This window comes from Caretta caretta, chromosome 3 (assembly GCF_965140235.1).
Source record: "Caretta caretta isolate rCarCar2 chromosome 3, rCarCar1.hap1, whole genome shotgun sequence".
In the NCBI taxonomy this organism is placed as follows: Eukaryota; Metazoa; Chordata; order Testudines; family Cheloniidae; genus Caretta; species Caretta caretta.
This window is the reverse complement of record NC_134208.1, coordinates 88490893-88512022: the sequence shown is the minus strand read 5'-3', so window position 1 is coordinate 88512022 and position 21130 is coordinate 88490893. Positions and strand designations below refer to the sequence as shown.

Sequence of the window (21130 nt, the reverse complement as noted above, 5' to 3'; positions counted from 1 at the left end):
ACGGCTTCCCTGCACAATGTACCTATCACGAACATTTGTAGAGTTGCTACATGGGCCTCTGTTGTACCAATAAATTAAAAACCAGCAGGCTCTTATTAAGGGGAAAAAGGCAAAATACCACATTTATTGTGAATACAGAAAGAATCATAGTAAGCAGTTAGTCATAGTTATAACGTTCCATTCAATCTCATATTTATTCACACACACACACACACACAGACGTTCTGCAAGGTTGTTATCATAGTTACCAGCCTTAGAGTTGCTCACGCCAAGCCACAGGCCAGGTGGCCTGGACATGAGGAGGGAGCAGGGCCTTGTCAGATGCTCATCTGATGCTCCTGGAAGTTGGTTTGCAGAATCAGACCCCCCCAAAGTTCTCACTTTCTAGAGTCCATTTTTATAGGAATTTCTTCCTATGCCAGTCTATGGGAATTGCTTCATCATGCTGTTGCTGAATCAATCAGCAGATGGCACGGTTCCTGACGGCTCCATGCTGCTAGATGTTATCTTGTTCTTTGGTTCTCCCATTCTTGAGGCTGTTGGGTGGATTCCAGTCTGCCCTCCGGTTATTTCCAGTCTGCCCTCTGGTTATTTCCACTTGACGCCTTCTTCAGCCGATGGACACTGCATTCTTAAGCTGACACCTCCCTGATCATTCAGTTATTATCCACACCAATCATCCATCCACCTACATCCTCTATCTCTATTTTAATCACAATTGTTAACAAAGCAAGATGAATACAACAAAAGGGCGGGGAGTCTCTGGGTGCTTTTCTGTTGTTACAAAGTATTGCTTTGAGTCTCTCTCTGTGTGAGTAGTTGTTGTTACAAAGAATTGCTTTGAGAACAGACTCTGTCTTAGAATGTACTAACACAATTAGCAGCTTGCAAGTTTCACACAGAGAGGGAGAGAAACAGTACCAAAAACCAAGAGACCTCTTAATTAGTAATACCCTGGAATTTAAACTATGGGGAATCAAACTCATTTGTGATTTTAATACAGAACTTCTTTAATATGATCCAACATAATCCCCCTTTTGACACTAAGATTTATAATCGTCAGTGTCGCTTTCTATGTAGCCTATTCAAAAGAAGGTACTGCGAGGCAGTTTCAGTTTGATTCCAATTCATCCCACATACATGATCCTAGTGATGTATCTTTACTACAAGGTTCTGGGGCAACAGGCAAGGTGAGGCACATCCACTTTTGAGGAGTCCATTCGGTACAACCTCTAGTGTCCAATTGCTTCCCTCCCTCCCCAGCCCACTGGCTCGAGGTCCAGGGTAGCCAGAAGGATCCCATGTGTAATATGGGGAGTGGGCTAACCTTCAATACCTTTGCCTCCAGGGACTGTTGGTGTGCAATTTTGACAACAATTTCTCCCATTAACAAGTCTGGTTTTACAATACTGGAAACCTATTGCATTCATTCATATTGATAAGTGTCGAACAATGATCTTTCTTTGTTTTAACAAATGCATCAAACCCTTAATATTTCCCAATATGACCCAGAACATTTTGTGTTCCAAAGTAGCTAGGGCAAGTATCTGCATTTCAGTGCATCCCATAGCTATGGCTGTGTAGTTTCCTATTTCTAATTTTTTTTTCTTATGCATAAGCCATGTGGTAGTATTAAGCCATTACCAAAGATTCCATCGGCCTTTTAGGTTACCCAGACCAATTTGGACCAAGTCTACATTGGCATGTACTTGTTTTTGTGTCAGGCTGTCCTGTAGCTGGGACAGAGAGTTTAATTTATTTTTAATTACTTGCAGGTCTTGTGTATTTTTTTTAAACACACAACAGTGCTAGCAACAAGACAAAACACAAGACAAAACATAGAACACAAAACACAATTTCTATTGTGACAGTAGATTCATGGTATTGGGTTGCTTTTCAGCTGGCATCAACTTTTCCTGATTTTCTGAAAGACAAAAAGAACATGTTTCTACCCCTTTTGGGGTGCCAGATTATTGCTTAAAATATTTCTTTTACAAATACCCTTGCTGATTGCAGGCAAAACGGAGGAATTGCCCCCACATTTTCCTGTTTTTGTTCTATAGGCAGGCCAGGTTTCAATAGCTTCTATCTTTTAAGGGTTATGGGGAAATTATCCCACTGTTTAGTCATTAAATCCCTGAGGTGGGGTACCTCAGTTTTCCTCCTTATACAGCAAACCAAGTTTATAATGTTTTTCCTGCTGTGTTCAGCTTTAAATTTATTTACAGGTAATAGCTGAGAAGCATCATTACCATATGACCTTAAAAGATTTTTCCAAAAATCATACACACTATACATTGTTACAGGGGTACTTGTTATCATTAAATTTATTAAAATTATCTTGTGATACCATGCCTTTTATTTAGACAATTTGTTTGCTGACCAGGTATGTCCTTTATCTGCAGCTCCTTTGTGCTGCTAGTTCTCTCCTTCGTTTATCATATAGGTAATTTGCATTTTCACAGACGCTTCCTGCTTGCTTTTGGATTTAAAGCCATCAGCAGCTCAGAGACTCTATCTTAAAAGGGACACAACCAACTTTCACCAGAGTTTTGATTACTTTTAACTTCTGCTTCCAAAACACACAGCAATCTGAAAAAGAAAACCCAACCTATTGTGGCTCCCTTTGGAGCCCTAATAGCATTTTAATTAAGTAGCATGGTATGTTTGCATTTCTTTTGCCCCTTCTACAATATACCCTGCACATGTTCTGGGGCAAATGCACATTCCTTCCATAGTTTAACTTTTATAACATTATCCATATCCATCTTTACATAAGGTGTAACTATTTCTTTTTTTTTTTTTTTGCTTACAGCGTTTTCATGTACCTTTATCAAAGTGACAGTCTGATTACTCAGCCATTTTAAGACTCAGTGTTTCTAACATTGCTTCTTTTTGTTTTGTGCACCTCACCCCTGCTGTTACTTCAGAGGGGCACTGTCTTTTTTTTAAATTTTTTTATTTATTTCCTACAACTCTCATCTGCTATTTTGTTACAAAAACAAACAAACAAACAGAATCCAGAATTTTTTTTCTATTCTCCTGATTTTGACTGCCCTGCTGCAGCCACAACTTATAAACATTTTCAATTTTGTAAAGCATTGAGTTACCTTTTAAGGGTTAAATGCCAAATCCCAAAGCTAAACAACACTAATCACCTGTGTCTAGCAAAAAGGTCTGTCAGTTTTGCAACTTTGAATTAAAGAGTCAAATGGATTTTTAGTGGCATTATTTAAAACAAAAACAAAACCAATTGGTCCTTAGAACTTTACATATTTACGCACACACAGATAGATACATACACATTTTCTTTTCCTTAACATCCCTTCCACACTGCTCTGTTTTTTACATCTTACATTCCCTTTATACATTTGAGGCAGTTAAGTTCCAATAGAACCCCCTTTTGTTCTTTTAGCAAATTTGACTAAATTGTCCAGTCAAATGATTTTAATCAGTTTATTTTTGCCTGGCTAGTTTACAGACATTCCTTTGGAAAAGGGCTCATTCTTCCTTGAGAATGGCTGCAAAGAAACCAAGAATGCTCTTCCTCTGACACTTTTCCTTTTTAACATTTTCACAAAGTTTAGCTGCTTAATTCCCTCCAGCCTCTGCAGAGTTAACTTTTTTACTCTTTTCTCTTTGTAATTTGCCTGGGGGTGCCATACATAGGACCTTCTCCCCCTTTACCTGCGTCCCTCCAGCCTCTGCAGAGTTAACTTTTTCACTCTTTTTGTATTCTTGGAGTGCCTCTTTCACTATTTTCAGCTGGCTTTGGGTATTTGTAGCCAGCACCTTCCAGTTGTCTGCTCCCTTTTCTGTTTGTGCCTTTTCCTCTTTACATGAAGACAAGCAGAGGGAAGAATCCTTACGTGCCTCCCACAACAACCAAATTGCTGCTACATCTCTTTTGGCAGTGAGCTGTAGCTCACGAAAGCTTATGCTCAGATAAATTGGTTAGTCTCTAAGGTTCCACAAATCCTCCTTTACTTTTTGCAAATACAGACTAACACGGCTGTTACTCTGAAACTAGAAGGTTTGTATATGAGGATATACTGAGCCAATCTATCCTCCAGGTCCGAAATATTGCAGACATCAGCTAGGGCTTGTTTAGTCCAAGGACTGTGCCCAAATTTTTGAAGGATTTGTTTAAAAGGTATAATTTCTTTAACAAAAGGGGAGGTTGGAGTTCCTTCTGATTCCATTCCTCCTGCTGGTACTGGCTTACCCTGTTTTCTTTTAAACATCTTAACATGGATATTTCAATCTCTTTGTCACTCCTGGTATTACTTAGCAAATGACACAGCCTAGATTCTGAAATCATAGCTTAATCTATGCGTTTTTCCCCTGCTACCTTCTCGGAGGCCAGCAGGTCCCCTGCTACCTTCTCGGAGGCCAGCAGGTCCCCTGCTACCTTCTCGGAGGCCAGCAGGTCCCCTGCTACCTTCTCGGAGGCCAGCAGGTCCCCTGCTACCTTCTCGGAGGCCAGCAGGTCCCCTGCTACCTTCTCGGAGGCCAGCAGGTCCCCTGCTACCTTCTCGGAGGCCAGCAGGTCCCCTGCTACCTTCTCGGAGGCCAGCAGGTCCCCTGCTACCTTCTCGGAGGCCAGCAGGTCCCCTGCTACCTTCTCGGAGGCCAGCAGGTCCCCTGCTACCTTCTCGGAGGCCAGCAGGTCCCCTGCTACCTTCTCGGAGGCCAGCAGGTCCCCTGCTACCTTCTCGGAGGCCAGCAGGTCCCCTGCTACCTTCTCGGAGGCCAGCAGGTCCCCTGCTACCTTCTCGGAGGCCAGCAGGTCCCCTGCTACCTTCTCGGAGGCCAGCAGGTCCCCTGCTACCTTCTCGGAGGCCAGCAGGTCCCCTGCTACCTTCTCGGAGGCCAGCAGGTCCCCTGCTACCTTCTCGGAGGCCAGCAGGTCCCCTGCTACCTTCTCGGAGGCCAGCAGGTCCCCTGCTACCTTCTCGGAGGCCAGCAGGTCCCCTGCTACCTTCTCGGAGGCCAGCAGGTCCCCTGCTACCTTCTCGGAGGCCAGCAGGTCCCCTGCTACCTTCTCGGAGGCCAGCAGGTCCAGTTAACCTAATAGAAATGCCTAGATCAATAGAGCTGGTGGTGTGCACACCAATATTTACAATAACTGAGGTTTTTTACCAATATTCCCCCTTTTGCAATTCTCCACAAAAATGTTGTACCAATAAATTAAAAACCAGCAGGATCTTATTAAGGGGAAAAAGGCAAAATACCACATTTATTGTGAATACAGAAAGAATCATAGTAAGCAGTTAGTTATAGTTATAACATTCCATTCAATCTCATATTTATTCACACACACACACACACAGACGTTCTGCAAGGTTGTTATCATAGTTACCAGCCTTAGAGTTGCTCACGCCAAGCCACAGGCCAGGTGGCCTGGACATGAGGAGGGAGCAGGGCCTTGTCAGATGCTCATCTGATGCTCCTGGAAGTTGGTTTGCAGAATCAGACCCCCCCAAAGTTCTCACTTTCTAGAGTCCATTTTTATAGGAATTTCTTCCTATGCCAGTCTATGGGAATTGCTTCATCATGCTGTTGCTGAATCAGTCAGCAGATGGCACGTTCCTGACGGCTCCATGCTGCTAGATGTTATCTTGTTCTTTGGTTCTCCCATTCTTGAGGCTGTTGGGTGGATTCCAGTCTGCCCTCCGGGGGTCCTCTGGTTATTTCCACTTGACGCCTTCTTCAGCCGATGGACACTGCATTCTTAAGCTGGCACCTCCCTGATCATTCAGTTATTATCCACACCAAGCATCCATCCACATACATCCTCTATCTCTATTTTAATCACAATTGTTAACAAAGCAAGATGAATACAACAAAAGGGCGGGGAGTCTCTGGGTGCTTTTCTGTTGTTACAAAGTATTGCTTTGAGTCTCTCTCTGTGTGAGTAGTTGTTGTTACAAAGAATTGCTTTGAGAACAGACTCTGTCTTAGCATGTACTAACACAATTAGCAGCTTGCAAGTTTCACACAGAGAAGGAGAGAAACAGTACCAAAAACCAAGAGACCTCTTAATTAGTAATACCCTGGAATTTAAACTATGGGGAATCAAACTCATTTGTGATTTTAATACAGAACTTCTTTAATATGATCCAACACCTCAGCCCATACATTTAGACAGCACTATGTCTTAGAACAGCAGGCAACATCTGATACCTCCTTCTCATGCTCTGTACTATCGAAGGTTATGACTTCAACGCCGAAGCCCCTCCTTCCATCGGAGGGCACTGCTCTGAAGTCACCTAAAGTGGAGCACCCAGAGGGACAGCACTCGAAGAAGAAGAGACGGTTACTCACCTTGTGCAGTAACTGAGGTTCTTCGAGATGTGTCCCTATGGGTGCTCCATTACCCTCCCTCCTCCCCTCTACTTCAGAGTTTCCTTATTAGTCTCTACAGTAGAGAAGGAACTGAGTGGGGGTTGGTATCATAGCGTCGGTTAATTGCCAGCAGCAGCGCGAGGCAGGGACCATGCATGTGTGACCCAACCAGGCACTGCTACCAAAAGTCTCCGACTACGAGCGCAGGGGCGCACAAACACCTACAATGGAGCACCCACACGGACACACATCTCGAAAAACCTCAGTTACTGTACAAGGTGAGTAACCTTCTCTTCTCTGGTGCATGGCTGAGAGCTTGGGGCTCAAGGTGCAGGAGATGGCAGAGCAGGAGGACACCCTCTTCAATGTCCTCTCAGCCTCTACGCCAACCCCGGTCGCCTTGCTCGTACACTATGCAGTCCTCAAAATAGCCAAGACCCTGTGACAGACCCACTCCTCCATCCCTCCCACCTCGAAAAGGGCAGAGAAAAAGTACCTTGTGCCGGCCAAAGATTTTGAATACCTTTATATCCACCCACCCACCCCCAGGCTCGCTGGTTGTGTCTGCGGCCAAAGAGAAGGACAAGCAGGTTCCCCCAAGAGTTTGGCATCCTAGTGGAGGAAGGTACTGTGGTGGCCAGATGTTCCCTGCAGATGGCATGGGACTCGGCGGCAAGGGTGGTCGCATTGGCGGTGGTCGTGTGACGAAGCTCCTGGCTCCAAATGGCGGGAATCTCCCAGGAGATGCAGGCCTCGACCCAGGACCTCCCTTTTGATGGAGTTAGTCCATTCTCCAGTCAAACAGGCCCCAGACTGCACAGGTTGAAAGACACTAGGGCTACCCTTCGCACATTGGACATGCACATGCCGCAATCAGCCAGGAAGCCCTTCCGGCCACCACCAGCTCCAAGACCCTGGCAAACCTACCAGGGATCTACAGGGAGAAGGACTGTAAGTTTTAGTTGTCGTCCCCCTTCTTCCTCCTGCTCACCAGCCCAGCCTGGCCCCACCAAACACCCAGGGGGCCAGAAGCGATACTTTTGAGGGTGCACCCAAGAGCGACACCCTAGTCAGTCAACCAGATCCTACCCCCTTTTCCTCAACCACCTCTCTCCCTACAGCTTGGCCTGGTCGCGGTTTACCTCGAACCACTGGATGTAGTAGCTCGGGGCTAGACCTTACGATTCTTGGCCGCCCCTCTTTCCCGTCCCCCCACTTTCCTGTCCCTCTTTGGGGATGCTTCTCACAAGCAACTCCTCGTTCAGGAGGTTGAGAAGCTCCTGGGCTTGGGGGCTGTAGAGGAAGTTCCTCGGGACATGGAAGAAAGAAGATTCTACTTCCATTACTTCCTAATCCCGAAAGCCAAAAGGGGCCTCAGACCCATCCTGGACCTGAATCGCCTCAACAAGTCTCTCAAGAAGTTGAAGTTCTGCATGGTCTCCCTGGCCTCCATCATTCCTTCCCTGGATCCAGGGGACTGGTACACCACTCTCAACTTAAAGGACACTTACTTTCATGTCTCCGTGTTCACAGGGCACAGGCGTTTCCTGTGTTTCGTAGTAGCCAGGCACCACTTCCAGTTCACAGTGATACCCTTTGGCCTGTCCTCAGCCCCCAGGACATTCACGAAATGTGTGGCACCATTGCAGCTTACCTGAGACGTCGAGGGGTCCAGATCTTCTTGTATTTTAACGATTGGCTCATCAGGGGCAAGTCTCCAGAGCAGGTGCAATGGAGCCTCGATCTGATGCAGTCCATCTGCAACTATCTGGGCCTGTTAATAAACAGAGAGAAGTGCACGTTAATGCCAGTTCAGTGCATAGAGTTTATTGGAGCAGTTCTCGACTCCACGCAGGCCAGGGCCTTCCTTCCAGAAGTGTGTTTTTAGGCATGTCGGACTTGATCGCCCACATAAAGAGCCATCCGCTCACCACGGCTCACACATGCCTGCGATTGATGGGCCACATGGCTACGTGCACATACCTGGTCAGTCATGCCCGACTTCATCTGCGGCCTCTGCAGGCGTGGCTGACCTCAGTCTATAACCCCAGCAGGCATGCCCTGGACTGAGTGGTCATGATACCAAGCCACGTCCTCTCATCCTTGGACTGGTGGCTGGACCCTGAGTCGGTGCTGGAGGGGGTTCCCTTTGTGACCCCGTCTCCCACCTTGGTCTCGGACGCGTCAGACCTGGCCTGGGGAGCCCACTTGGGCAAGCTCAACACCCAGGGCCGCTAGCTACCAAACGATCTAGCCCTTCTTATCAATGTCCAGGAGCTCAGAGCAGTTCGCCTGGCGTGGCCAGCCTTCTTTCCCCACCTGAAATGTGGTGTAGGTTTTGACTGACAATACAGCCACGATGTATTACATCAACAGACAGGGTGGCATCAGATCTTCGGCCCTTTGTCAGGAGGCACTCAGCCTTTGGGACTTTTGTATGTGGTATGCCATTCATCTGGTAGCCGCCCACCTGCCTGGAACCAGGATCGTCTTGGCAGATCACCTCAGCAGGGCCTCCTCGTCTCACCATGGATGGTCGCTTCATCCGGAGGTGGTCAGCCTAATCTCCCACAGATAGGGGACTCCCCAGGTGGACCTGTTTGCGTCTAGGCAGAACAGAAAGTGCCACATGTTCTGTTCTCTTCAGGGCAGGGACAAGGGCTCCCTGTCAGATGCCTTCCTGATTCCGTGGTCAGGAGCGCTGACGTATGCCTTCCCGCCGGTGCCATTGATCCACAAGATACTTCTAAAGGTGAAGCAAGACAGAGCATCGGTTATCCTCATAGCCCAAGTGTGGCCTCATCAACACTGATTCGGTATGCTCCTGAGTCTTTTGGCAGCTACCCCATTGCAGCTGCCTCTTAGGACGGATCTGCTGTTCCAGAACCATGGCAACCTGCTGCACCCGAAGCTGGCGTCGTTGCACTTGACAGCTTGGCTGCTGCATGGCTGAGTATGGACGAACAGGAGTGCTCCACTAGTGTCCAGCAAGAAGCCTTCCACCAGGGCTACCTTTTTGGCAAAGTGGAAGCGGTTCACGTGTTGGTCCTTGGACCGACACATTCGTGCAGAAGAGGCCCCGCTGCAGGACATCCTGGACTATTTACTGCACCTTAAGCACCAAGACCTGTTGCTATCTTCAGTCAAGGTACACCTGCGGCTGTTTCGGCATTCCACCCTCTGTTTCAAGGCCGGTTGGTCTTCGCTGATCCCATGATGGCATGGTTCCTGAAAGGCCTGGAATGCCTTTACCTGCATGTCCAGGATCCAGTTCCCCCTTGGGACCTGAAACTTGTGCTGTCAAGGCTCATGGGTCCCCACTTCGAATTCTTGGCTTCCTGCTCCCTCCTGCTGCTCTCCTGGAAGGTTTCCTTCTTGGTCGCTGTAACTTCGGCTCGTAGGGTGTCTGAGATCAGGGCACTCACGTCATAGCCTCCCTATATGGTCCTGAATGCAGGCTGCATACCATGGATGTCAGACAGGCTCTGGCCTTCTACATTGATAGAACAAAGCCATTCCATAAGTCAACGCAGTTGTTTGTTGCTGTCGCAGACAGGATGAAAGGTTGCCCAGTGTCAGCCCAGAGAATCTCATTTTGGATTACAGGCTGCATTCACTACTGCTATGAGCTTGCAAAGGTGCCCTTGCCGACAATCGTGACGGGTCATTCGACTAGGGCACAGGTGTCATCAGCAGCCTTCCTGGCGCAGGTGCCGATCCAAGAGATCTATCAGGCTTCCACCTGGTCGTCCGTCCACACATTCGCATCTCACTACGTGCTGATCTAGCAGGCTCAAGACGATGCTGGCTTTGTCAGAGCAGTGCTGCAAGCTGCAAGACTGTGAACTCCACGCCCACCTCCGTTGATTCTGCTGGTGAGTCACCTAGAATGAAATTGACATGAGCAAGTACTCGAAGAAAAACTGTTACCTACCTTTCATAACTGTTGTTCTTCAAGATGTGTTGCTCATGTCCATTCCATTACCCACCCTTCTGCCTCTCTGTCGAAGTTGTCGGCAAGAAGGAACTGAGAGGGCGTAGGGCCGGCAGCGCCTGATATGCTGCAGCCTGAAAGGGACGCTCCAGAGGGCGCCACAGCTGGCCCTATGAATACCGCTAAGGCAAAAATCTCCAGCCATGCACATGGGCATGTGTACGCCTAGAATGGAATGGACACGAGCAACACATCTCGAAGAACAACAGTTACGAAAGGTAGGCAACCATTTTTTCTTTCCAGTCATACTGTAGAAAAAATCTAATAAAATCTAAAATGCATGCTTGTATAGGTACCGAAACAGTACTTACAGTCCAGGAGTGTTGTTCTAAATGCAAATCTTTGCCACTGTGGTTTCAAATCCTGAAGCCAGTAATTTGTATAGCTCTAATGAAGTGGTGAATGAAAAAAGGTTCTGTGTAGTTGATGGCCTAAGCTATGATGTGTTGTTTATTTAATAAGATGTAATTTGCAAATAAACAGCCTAGGTTCCTGAAGGTTTTTTCCCTCAGTCTTAAGAAAATTATTTTAGATTGTGTTTCTGGAGTCCTTTCAAGTATTTCAAGTGTGACACTGACATTTTCTTTCTCAATTGTTTTTAGATGTTAAGGAGGAAGATAAATCCAAGGACAGTAGCGGTGAAAAGACAGACACCAAAGGGTAAATCCCTCAGTATTAAACTGTAAAATATTTGTGCTGTAGAGAACATTCATTAACTTTCAGTGATTTTCCACAGTTAACATATCTTCTGTACAGATGGCTATATATCAATGTGAGGTTATAAATCAGTGTCAGGAGTTACTAAAATACTTTAAAATGTGTGATGGGGAGCTCTAATTGCATCTTTATCAACAGCTAGTCTAAAAGACACTCTCAAAATGAAATTATGCCCTGTTTAATAGTTCTATATCTTTTGCCTTTGAACAGAGCGAAATCAGAACTGCTCAGCAATCCTTGAATTAAAGATAGCCTCACACCAATTACAGAACACAATACTAGAGTGGGAAAATACTAAAAGAAGAAGAGTTTTTTCATGTTGAGAGAGACTGCTGATTTCATTTTGTACTATTTGGCATGGACTGTATTTATTTTCATTCGGCTTTGTTTTGGTTTTTGGCAAGTTGTATTGTGAGTTTTCTAATTATGAAGCAGAAATTCCTTTCTTCACCATGCTTTATGTAATAGTATTTAAAATGGATGTGAGTTATTATGTTAAATGTCTAAACTGATCTATTAAAGTAATTTGCCTTTCCTGAGCTGATTTTACCTTTTTGTAATTATATCTTTATTAAAAAAAATTGTACTTGTTTCTCTTTTGTCCATCATTGCATTATATAGAAAGCATTTCCATATATAGTAAAGATAAACAGTCAGTTGCTGGGAGATTTAAGAGGACAGTCTGTATGTACGTACGCTGATCTGTGCACGTTGTAATGACTCATAATACATGGACTGTGAAACAGTGACTGATGTACCTATTATACTTACAGTAAATAATGGAAAAGTAGGTATGGGGACATTGTGCCTGGATGTATGAGCATAACATTTGGAAGCAGAAGGTTAAAACTCTGCACCTCCTGGTTGGATTGTATAACAGGACAAATGCCTTATACTCTAGCAGCAGTATACTCTGCTGTTTGTCTTGTTATGGATTAATTTGATAACCAGCAATTAAGTCCTGGATTGGGTGTACTGCAGAATCCCTTCTGACCCTTAGAACTTCAAGCTGCAAAGAACCATATCCCTTTTTTTAAACAAAACTTTGTTCGTTTCCCCTTTTTTTCCTTTTGAACAATTAGTCAGTCAATCCTGGCACCTGAATTTGTGATCCTGTTATATAGGTTCCTCATTCTAGATTAATAATCTCCATACCAGCCAGCTTGCTTCACACTAGAGAGAAATGTGGGGAAACTGTATGGACACTTTATTCACTAAGAGTAGTGTTATCCTTTCTTGCAAGGAAATATTCATTATTAGTGTTCTTTTCTTTCCCTTTCCTTTTTCCCATTTCTTCCTTCTCCTGTACCCAAAAAAAGTGCAGTTAAGTGTAGTCTCTTCCCTGTTGCTTCATAGTTCAAGGATTTCCACTAATAAGAATTATGCATTCATGGCATCTTTAGAAGGTTTATAGTAAAGATAACATGACCAAGTAATTTACATCCTTTCCTTGTCACTAAGGAGAAAGCTGATAATTTTTGAAGGTTTGAGGAGAAAAGGATTGAAGCGGTCTGTCTCCAAGACTGGAGTACTATAATAAAAGGACTCATTAATCCATATTTTCCGAACAAACTCTTCAGCTTTCTACTGTATTTAGTAATTCCACTTTGAGCATTTGGACATGGTGGGCCAAAATTTAACCTAATGACATGGAGATTAAATGTACATTGCTGCAAACTGCAGAAAAAATGTTGTAATTTTTTTTTCAACTATACAATGTGTAAGTACAGTTCTTCTTCAAGTGATTGTTCATGTCCATTCGAAGCAGGTGTGTGTGCGCTGCGTGCACGCCAGTCGGAAATTTTTTTTAGGGTCGGCCTGGGTGCCCCCTGGGGTGGTGCCTTCATGGTGCCCAATATCTGGCCCCACCAACCCCCTACCCCCTCAGTTCCTTCTTACCGCCTGTGACGGCTATCTGGAACTTTGCTCGCTCTTGCAGCAAGTGCCTTAGCAGTGTCTTTGTTCTTAGTGTAAATAGTTTTTCTATATAGTTGTACTTATCACATAGTAGTGTTTGGTAGATAGTTAGTTTCCCCTCTGGGGGTATGTCCGGGTCTCCTGGGTTTAAACTCTGTGAGTCCTGTGGCAAGTTTATGCCCAAGAGTGATCCTCACTCGTCCTGCTTGCTGTGCCTTTGTGAGACTCACCAAAAGGACAAGTGCCGCATTTGCAAGGGTTTCCGCCCAAGAACCCTTAAGGACAGAGAGCAGAAACTGAAACTCCTGCTCATGGAGGCGGCTCTGAGACCGCAATCGGACCCAACGACCCGGCACCGAGCAGGTCCTTTTCGGTGCGCAGCACTCCGGCACCAACGGCGCACGAAACTGGCCAGACTAAGGACTGTAAAGCCCACTGGCACCGCCACTATTCGGAACATAGGGCGTCGGCATCAGTTCTCCATCTCCGATGCCGGTAAAGAAGAAGAGGCCCGCGAGGGATCGATCACCATACACCCTCCTCTCCCCCCCCCCCCCCCGAAGCCTAAGGGGCCGATGTCATCCGCGAGTGGCTCGGCACAGACCACGTCCACCTTGCTTCCACCCAGGGTCTCGTCGACTCCTATCTCGGCTGGGATCCAGTCGAGTCCGAACCCTCCTCAGTCCCCGGACCATCTGGTGAACATACAACCACCATTGATGCCGGAGGCGTTTGAGGCGGCAACGGACCTGATGCGCCTCCCGGTGCCGTCCTTCCCCCAAAGGAGGGACAAGTCTCTGGCGACCGCATGGCCCCTGTTTCACTCCAGGGGCAAGCCAACCATGATGGCTCGTCGGTCTCCATCTCCGGCACCGCCCGCACAGACACAGGAAGCACGCCGCTCCCCGGAGTCAAGTTGACGTTTGTTGGCGACCCAGGGGATTGCTCCTCCATGGTCGTCTTATTCGGAGACCTCAGAGTAGGAGGTAGACTCAGCTCCTTCGAGCAGATCGCACAGCAGAAGATCCCGGTCCCGGCGCAGTCACCAACCGTACCCGGCACCATGGCAACAATAGTGCCAACCACCTGCTCAATGGCCCTTTTGGACACCCTGGGCGTACCATCAGTCAGGGTCAAGTCCATCGTCCGTGCTCCAGAACAGTGTCTGTCTGTGTCCTCGACGTCGTTTGTGCCACAGTCAGTGCTGGCACTGCCGATGACCGCGCCACCCTTGACTGGAGTGGCCCCGCCTACTCACATGGTTTCGGCACCAATGCCTCAGCCAGCCCTGGCACCGGCTCCCCAACTGACAGCACCGGTGGAAGCCTCAGCTCTGCCCCTACCAATCTCGACAGTCTCGGTCCCACCGATTTTACCTGCCCCGTCACCGGCTCCAATGCAGAGTTCTTCATTGGCGCCGGTTCCACAGACCGAGTACCGCATGCCAAAGGACCCCGGGGGGGCTGAAGGCAGTGAACTGGGTCCACCTCTGGTTCTCTTTTTTCCTCATCTTCACCTGACGAAGCGGTCGTGGGGACTTCGACGGCCCCAGCCTTGTAGGACAATCAGGTTCTTCAACAGTTTTTGAGGCGGGCCACCCAAAGCCTGGGGATTCAGGCAGAGGAGGTAGAAGAAGACTTAGACCCGGTCATAGACATCCTGGCTCCCTCTGGCCCATCCAGGGTTGCGTTGCCATTTATCAAGTCAATAACTCAAAGGTCTAAGAACTTGTGGCAAACCCCTGCTTCTCTGGCACCTACAGCCAAGAAATCTGAGCGCCGCTACTTTGTTCCCTCTAAAGGGAATGAACACCTTTATACCCACCCTCCTCTGGGTTCCTTGGTGGTCGATGCGGCCAATCAGAGAGAACCTCAGGGGTTTCAAGGCTCCTCCCGTAAAAAGAGGGATGCCAAGAAACTGGACCTGTTTGGCCGGAAGGTCTAATCCACAGCAGGTCTACAGCTTCATATAGCCAACCAACAGGCCACAGTAAGCTGCTACGGACATAACACCTTCTCATCCATGGCAAAATTTACAGAGCTTCTGCCCCAGGAAGCTCGGGAGGAGTTCTCTGCACTCGTGGAGGAGAAGTTGGTCTCCCGAGCGTCTTTACAAGCGGCCCTGGACACGGCGGATGCAGCCTCTCGCACTTTGGCCAGAGGGGTGGTTATGAGGAGAGGCTCCTGGCTACAGGTCTCTGGTCTTCCCCACGAGGTCCAACAGACCATTCAAGATCTTCCTTTCAGAGGTGTTGCTCTCTTCTCCAAGAAGACAGCTAAGAGACTTCACAGCTTGAAGGACTCGAGGACTACCCTTCATTCGCTGGGGCTTCACACGCCTGCTACTCAGCGCAGACAGTTTAAGCCTTAACCTGCTCCTCATCCTTATCAACCCCAGAACCGCCAGGACGCTCCACGAAGGCGGAACAGGAGCACTCGGAGGACGCAACATCCTCCCTCTGAGCAAAACTCGGGCCAGCCTAGGACCCCACAGGGCTCTAGACCACCCTTTTGAGGGTACGGTCGAGGACAGCTTGCCAATTTGACCTTTAGATCCTTCCAGTCTTACTTTCTCGTCCCATCTATCCCCTTTCTACTGTGCCTGGTCTCAAATTACTTCGGACCGCTAGGTGCTCCGCACGGTAGAAAGGAGATATTCCATCCAATTCTGTACCCTCCCGCCCCCCCAACCCCCTTCCCCGTCCCTCTTCAGGGACCCCTCTCACAAGCAAATTCTGTGTCAAGAGGTGCAGTACCTCCTCTCGGTAGGGGCAGTGGAGGAGGTTCCTCAGGAGCTAAGGTGCAAGGGTTTTTACTCCCGGTACTTCCTAATACCGAAGTCCATGGGGGGCCTCAGACCCATACTGGACCTGCGACAACTCAACAAGTACATAAAGAAACTCAAGTTTTGCATGGTTTCACTAACCTCCATTATCCCCTCACTGGATCCAGGAGACTGGTACGCCACCCTCGACTTGAAGGACGCGTATTTTCATATCGCAATAGTCCCACAGATGCTACCTCAGATTCGTGGTGAACACAGGCCACTACCAGTTCGCCGTCCTCCAGTTCAGATTGTCGACTGCCCTGTGAGTATTCACAAAATATATGGCAGTCATTGTGGCGTTCCTGTGCAAGCGCCAAATACAGGTTTTCCCATACCTCGACAACTGGCTGATCAAGGGTTGCTCGAGGGCCCAGGTGGCGGCTCAGGTCGAGTTTATAAGGAGGATCTTCCTCGACTTAGGTCTCCTCCTAAATGAGGAGAAATCCACTCTGTCCCCAGTGCAGAGGATAGAGTTCATAGGCGCAGTCCTGGACTCTACTCAAGCCAGAGCGTACTTCTCGGAGGCCAGGTTCTCGCTCACGTCAGGACATCATACAAGGCCTCAGACAGTTCCCCACGACGTCGGCAAGAAACTGTCTAAAGCTGCTGGGACATATGGTCTCATGCACTTATGTGGTGCAGCATGCCAGGCTCAGGCTGCACCCACTCCAGTCTTGGCTGGCGTCAGTGTACCGACCAGCCCGAGATGCATTGGACAGGGTCGTAACCCTGCCCCGCCTGGTACTGGACTCCCTCCTGTGGTGGCTCAACACTCGAATGGTTTGCACAGGCGTACCTTTTGTCAGCCCTTGCTCACCTTGGTGTCAGACACCTCGGATCTGGGTTGGGGGGCTCACCTAGGGGACCTCAAGACCCAAGGCCTCTGGACTCCGGTGGGCCTCGCTCTTCACATCAATGTCAAAGAGCTGAGGGCAGTGCGTCTGGCCTGCTACACTTTCAAAACGCACATTAAGGGGCAGATGTGTTTCAATCCTCATGGACAACACCTCAGCGATGTTTTATATCAACGAACAGGGAGGTGCATGCTCCTCTCCCCTGTGTCGAAGCCCTTGCGCTGTGGGATTTCTGCATAGAGCAATCGATCCACCTGCAGGCCTCATACCTCCCAGGGGTGTGAAACACACTGGCGGACAGCCTCAGCTGGACCTTCAACGGCCACAAGTGGTCCCACCGGCCAGACATGGTGAGCTCAATCTTCCAGTTTTGGGGCTCTCCCCAGACAGACCTGTTTGCCACTCCGGACAACAAGAAATGTCAGGTTTCAGAGTAGCAGCCGTGTTAGTCTGTATTCGCAAAAAGAAAAGGAGGACTTGTGGCACCTTAGAGACTAACCAATTTATTTGAGCATGAGCTTTCATGAGCTACAGCTCACTTTATTGGATGTATTCAGTTTTTCCACTGAATGCATCCGATGAAGTGATCTGTAGCTCACGAAAGCTCATGCTCAAATAAATTGGTTGGTCTCTAAGGTGCCACAAGTACTCCTTTTCTTTTTTAAAGAAATGTCAGACATTGTTCTCTCAGGAGGGTCCATCGGGGATGCCTTCCTTCTCTCGTGGGGGGCTGCCTGCTGTATGCTTTCCCACCCATCCCCCTAGTCCACAGGGTGCTTTTCAAGATCCGCAGGGACTGGGCTCGAGTCATACTAATAGCGCCGGCGTGGCCCCGTCAACACTGGTTCACCTTGCTCCTGAAAATGTCCGTAGCGGCTCCTTTCACCTTCCCGCTGGTTCCCGACCTGATCACACAGGACCAGGGCCGACTCCGGCCCCTGAATCTGGAGTCGCTCCACCTTACGCTGAATGCTCCATGGCTAAGTGCCACAGAGCTCTCTTGTTCGGACCAGGTCAGACAAGTCCTCCTGGGTAGTAGAAAGCCCTCCAGCAGGGCTACTTACCTGGCTAAGTGGAAAAGGTTCTCCATCTGGGTGGAGCAACGTAATTAGCCGCCACTCCTCATCCCCGTACCATTTATACTGGACTACCTCCTTCACCTAAAGCACCAGAACTTGTCCTGGTCATCAATCCCTTCCACCTGGGGTTCAGATGGTCTCTCGGTCTTCACAAACCATATGGTCAGTCGTTTTCTCAAGGGTTTGGACAGGCTCTTCCCACACACGCGTCAACCTGTCCCTGCCTGGGACCTCAAATTAGTCCTCTCCAGGCTTACAGACCCGCCATTTGAACCTTTGGCCACCTGCTCCCTGCTATATCTCTCATTCAAAGTTGCGTTCCTCGTGGCAATTACCTCGGCCTGACGGGTCTCGGAGCTCAGGGCCCTCACGTCTGAGCCTCCTTACACAGTTTTTCATAGGATAAGGTTCAGCTTAGGCCTCATCCGGCTTTTCTCCCAAAGGTCTCCCATTTTCACATGACCCCAGATATCTTCCTCCCAGTGTTTTATCCCAAGCCACACTCCTCCAATAGGGAGCGCAGGCTGCACTCACTGGACGTGCGTAGGGCCTTAGCCTTCTACATAGAGAGAACTAAGTTGTTCCGGAAGTCCGTCCAACTCTTCGTAGCCGTGGCAGACAGAATGAAGGGCCTTCCGGTATCATCTCAACGCATATCGTCATGGATAACGTCCTGCATTAGGGAGTGCTATCCCTTGGCAAAGGAGTCTGCTCTGCAGATAACTGCTCACTCTACCAAGGCCCAGGCCTCCTCTGCGGCGTTCCTGGCACAAGTCCCTATTCAGGAAATCTGCAGGGCAGCCACGTGGTCCTCAATACATACATTTACGTCGCAGTATGCAATTACACATCAGTCCAGGGATGATGCGGCTTTTGGGAGAGCCGTGCTCTTTTCTGTGGATAACTCCAACCCAACCTCCTGAGTTCTAGCTTGTGAATCACCTGCTTGCAATGGACATGAACAATCACTCGAAGAAAAAACGGTTACTCACTTTCTCGTAACTATTCTTCGAGATGTGCTGTTCATGTCCATTCTAATACCCACCCTCCTCCCCCTCTGTTGGAATGGTCGGCAAGAAAGAACTGAGGGGGTGGGGAGTCGGCAGGACCCGATATTGGGTGCCATGAAGGTGCCACCCCAGGGCGTGCCCAGGCCAACCCTGCGGACGCTGCTAGGGGGAAGAATCTTCCGGCTGTCGTGCACATGATGTGTGCACACCTGCTTGAAATGGACAAGAACAACACATCTCAAAGAACAACAGTTAAGAGAAAGTGATTAACTTTTTCTTTGCAAATAGGATGAGCCTTTAGATGAGAGAACTCAGAAACTGGTTTGTCTGTTTTACTGGTATTTTTAAATGCTTTCTTGCATTTAGCTACAAGATGGTGAATTTGTAGATATTTGTCAAGTATTTTCTACTAACTTCTGGACCTATTGTGATTAAAAAAAATACCATAACAATGTTACCAAGATGCTTGTATTAAGTGGACAAATTAATCTCTAAATGATAACTTGATACTTTGTTCCTATAATCTGTTTTACTTCGAACTTGGGATAAATATAACAGGTTTGGTCTCATTTTTGCTTTCAAAGGGACCCTACTGTCCAAGTTCTATGCACCGGTTGTCCCCTTTGTGGTCCATCAAGGGCAGCCATTCTAGGGTCCCAGCTCCTCAACTGTCACCTCTTTTGGGTGGATACCCGCATCTCTCTGTCCTGCAGGGGAGGTTTCCAGGTTGCATGGCTCCCTATCTATATTATGATCTCCCTAGGAAAGGCACACTGCCTAAGATGGTCTGCTTAACTTTTCTCCTCAGAGATTGTACACAGTGTAACTGCCACAGTTAAATTACCAAACAGTGCTTTTTAAGGGGTAGGACGGTCCTGCAGACTGTAGTTTGTCCGCCTCTGTTATATCTACAACATGTTTTTCTTTAGTTTAGGAGCTGAGAGTAGTGGGGAGGACTGTACCTGTACTGGCCATTCTTGATCCATAGTTAGGACCCTACCAAATTCACGGTCAATTTCAGAGTCAGGATTTTAAAAATCATCAATTTCAGATACTTACATCTGAAATTTCAGGCTATTATAACCATGGGGGACCTGACCCAAAGGGAGTCAAGGCTACTGTAGGGGGTCATAGTATTGCCACCCTTACTTCTGCGCTGCTGCTGAGGGAGGCACTGCTTTCGGAGCTGGGCAGCCGGAGAGCAGTGGGAAGCGCAGATGTCAAAGGTCAGATGGTATGGGGGGTGTCATCACTTTTGGGGAGGCAGGGCTGGCCATACAGGTGGGTGACAGCTCAGGGTGAGGGGGGTGCTGTAGTTTCTTCTTCCCCCCCCCCCACGTACAGCCAGCCCGCCCAAGGCCCCTTTAATCCCTGAGCGCTCGGATGAGAGCTGGGGAGGAGCAGGGCTGGGAGCAAGCACGCCGGAACCTTTGTTGAAGTGGAGGAGCCACTGCTGCTGGATCTGGGGGCAGTGGCCATGTTCCCCTCCCCACTTTTTAACATAGGTGTAGTTTGGGGGGCATTATTGCCGTGCCCCCCCCCCCCAAACTGCAAGCCTTGGGCAGGCACAGAGCTGATCACCATTTTCAGCTCCCCTACCATGAAGCACAGCCCCTCTCGGCGGCACCACTCTGTGCCTGACCAAAGCTTGCAGTTTGGGGGAGCTATGCCACCCTCTGCTCCCCCTCAAACTAAGCCCATGCGGGGCAGGAAGTGGGACGGGTGCAGAATGGCCCCTGCAGGAGAAGAGGATGTCGCATCCCTCCCCAGCCCTGCCAGAACTAGCAGCTGGAGCTTGGCGCATGGTAGAAGTCCTGAATAGGCAGCCTTGTCCATCCCCAGCAGATTTCACACGGAGGACCAAATTTTACAGTCTGTGGCACGTTTTTCCCAGCCATGAATTTGGTAGGGCCCTATGTATAGCTGAGCATGGAATTATTTTGATGTGTGTAGTACCTGGGATTATCTTTCATTGCTTCCGTTTATAAAACTACTGCTTATGGGTGTGTTGTTGGATACTTAATCAGCAGTTCATCCACCAAGTGAACCCTCATCATAATTAATGGTAATAACTACTGCTGAGGGAGGTTTATAATTAACTTAACGGGAGCACCCAGATGGTTTAGTGGGGCGTTCTCCTCTGATCTCTGTCTCCAGTTTCTTTACTCTGCTCCCCAACAGGTTTCTCCTTCCATAGCTGTGACACAAACATAAATTGCTTCACTGCTGCCTTTCAAGTTGGTGTGAAAGAAGAACACACATGCTGAGCCACTGTGCTAGGTGACTTCCAGATGCTGCCCCTCTGTTGTCAGTGTACTTGCAGGGGGCTTAATGTCTATGCTAGTGCAATATTTTCTCTTGACTCCAATACAGTAACATGCTGAG

The 21130-nt window shown here is 48.3% G+C and overlaps 1 protein-coding gene across 2 annotated transcripts in view; it reads left to right on the top strand.

Annotated features, from left to right (window-relative positions):
* HDAC2 (histone deacetylase 2) overlaps positions 1-11651 on the top strand; it is a 62922-nt gene extending 51271 nt beyond the window's left edge. For both annotated transcript variants that reach the window (XM_048844757.2, XM_048844756.2), the window contains 2 exons: positions 10945-11002; positions 11270-11651. In XM_048844757.2, coding sequence (XP_048700714.2) covers positions 10945-11002; positions 11270-11300 — 89 coding nt within the window. In that variant the 3' untranslated portion in view covers positions 11301-11651. The remainder of the gene's footprint in view (positions 1-10944; positions 11003-11269) is intronic.
* Positions 11652-21130: the final 9479 nt, after the last annotated feature.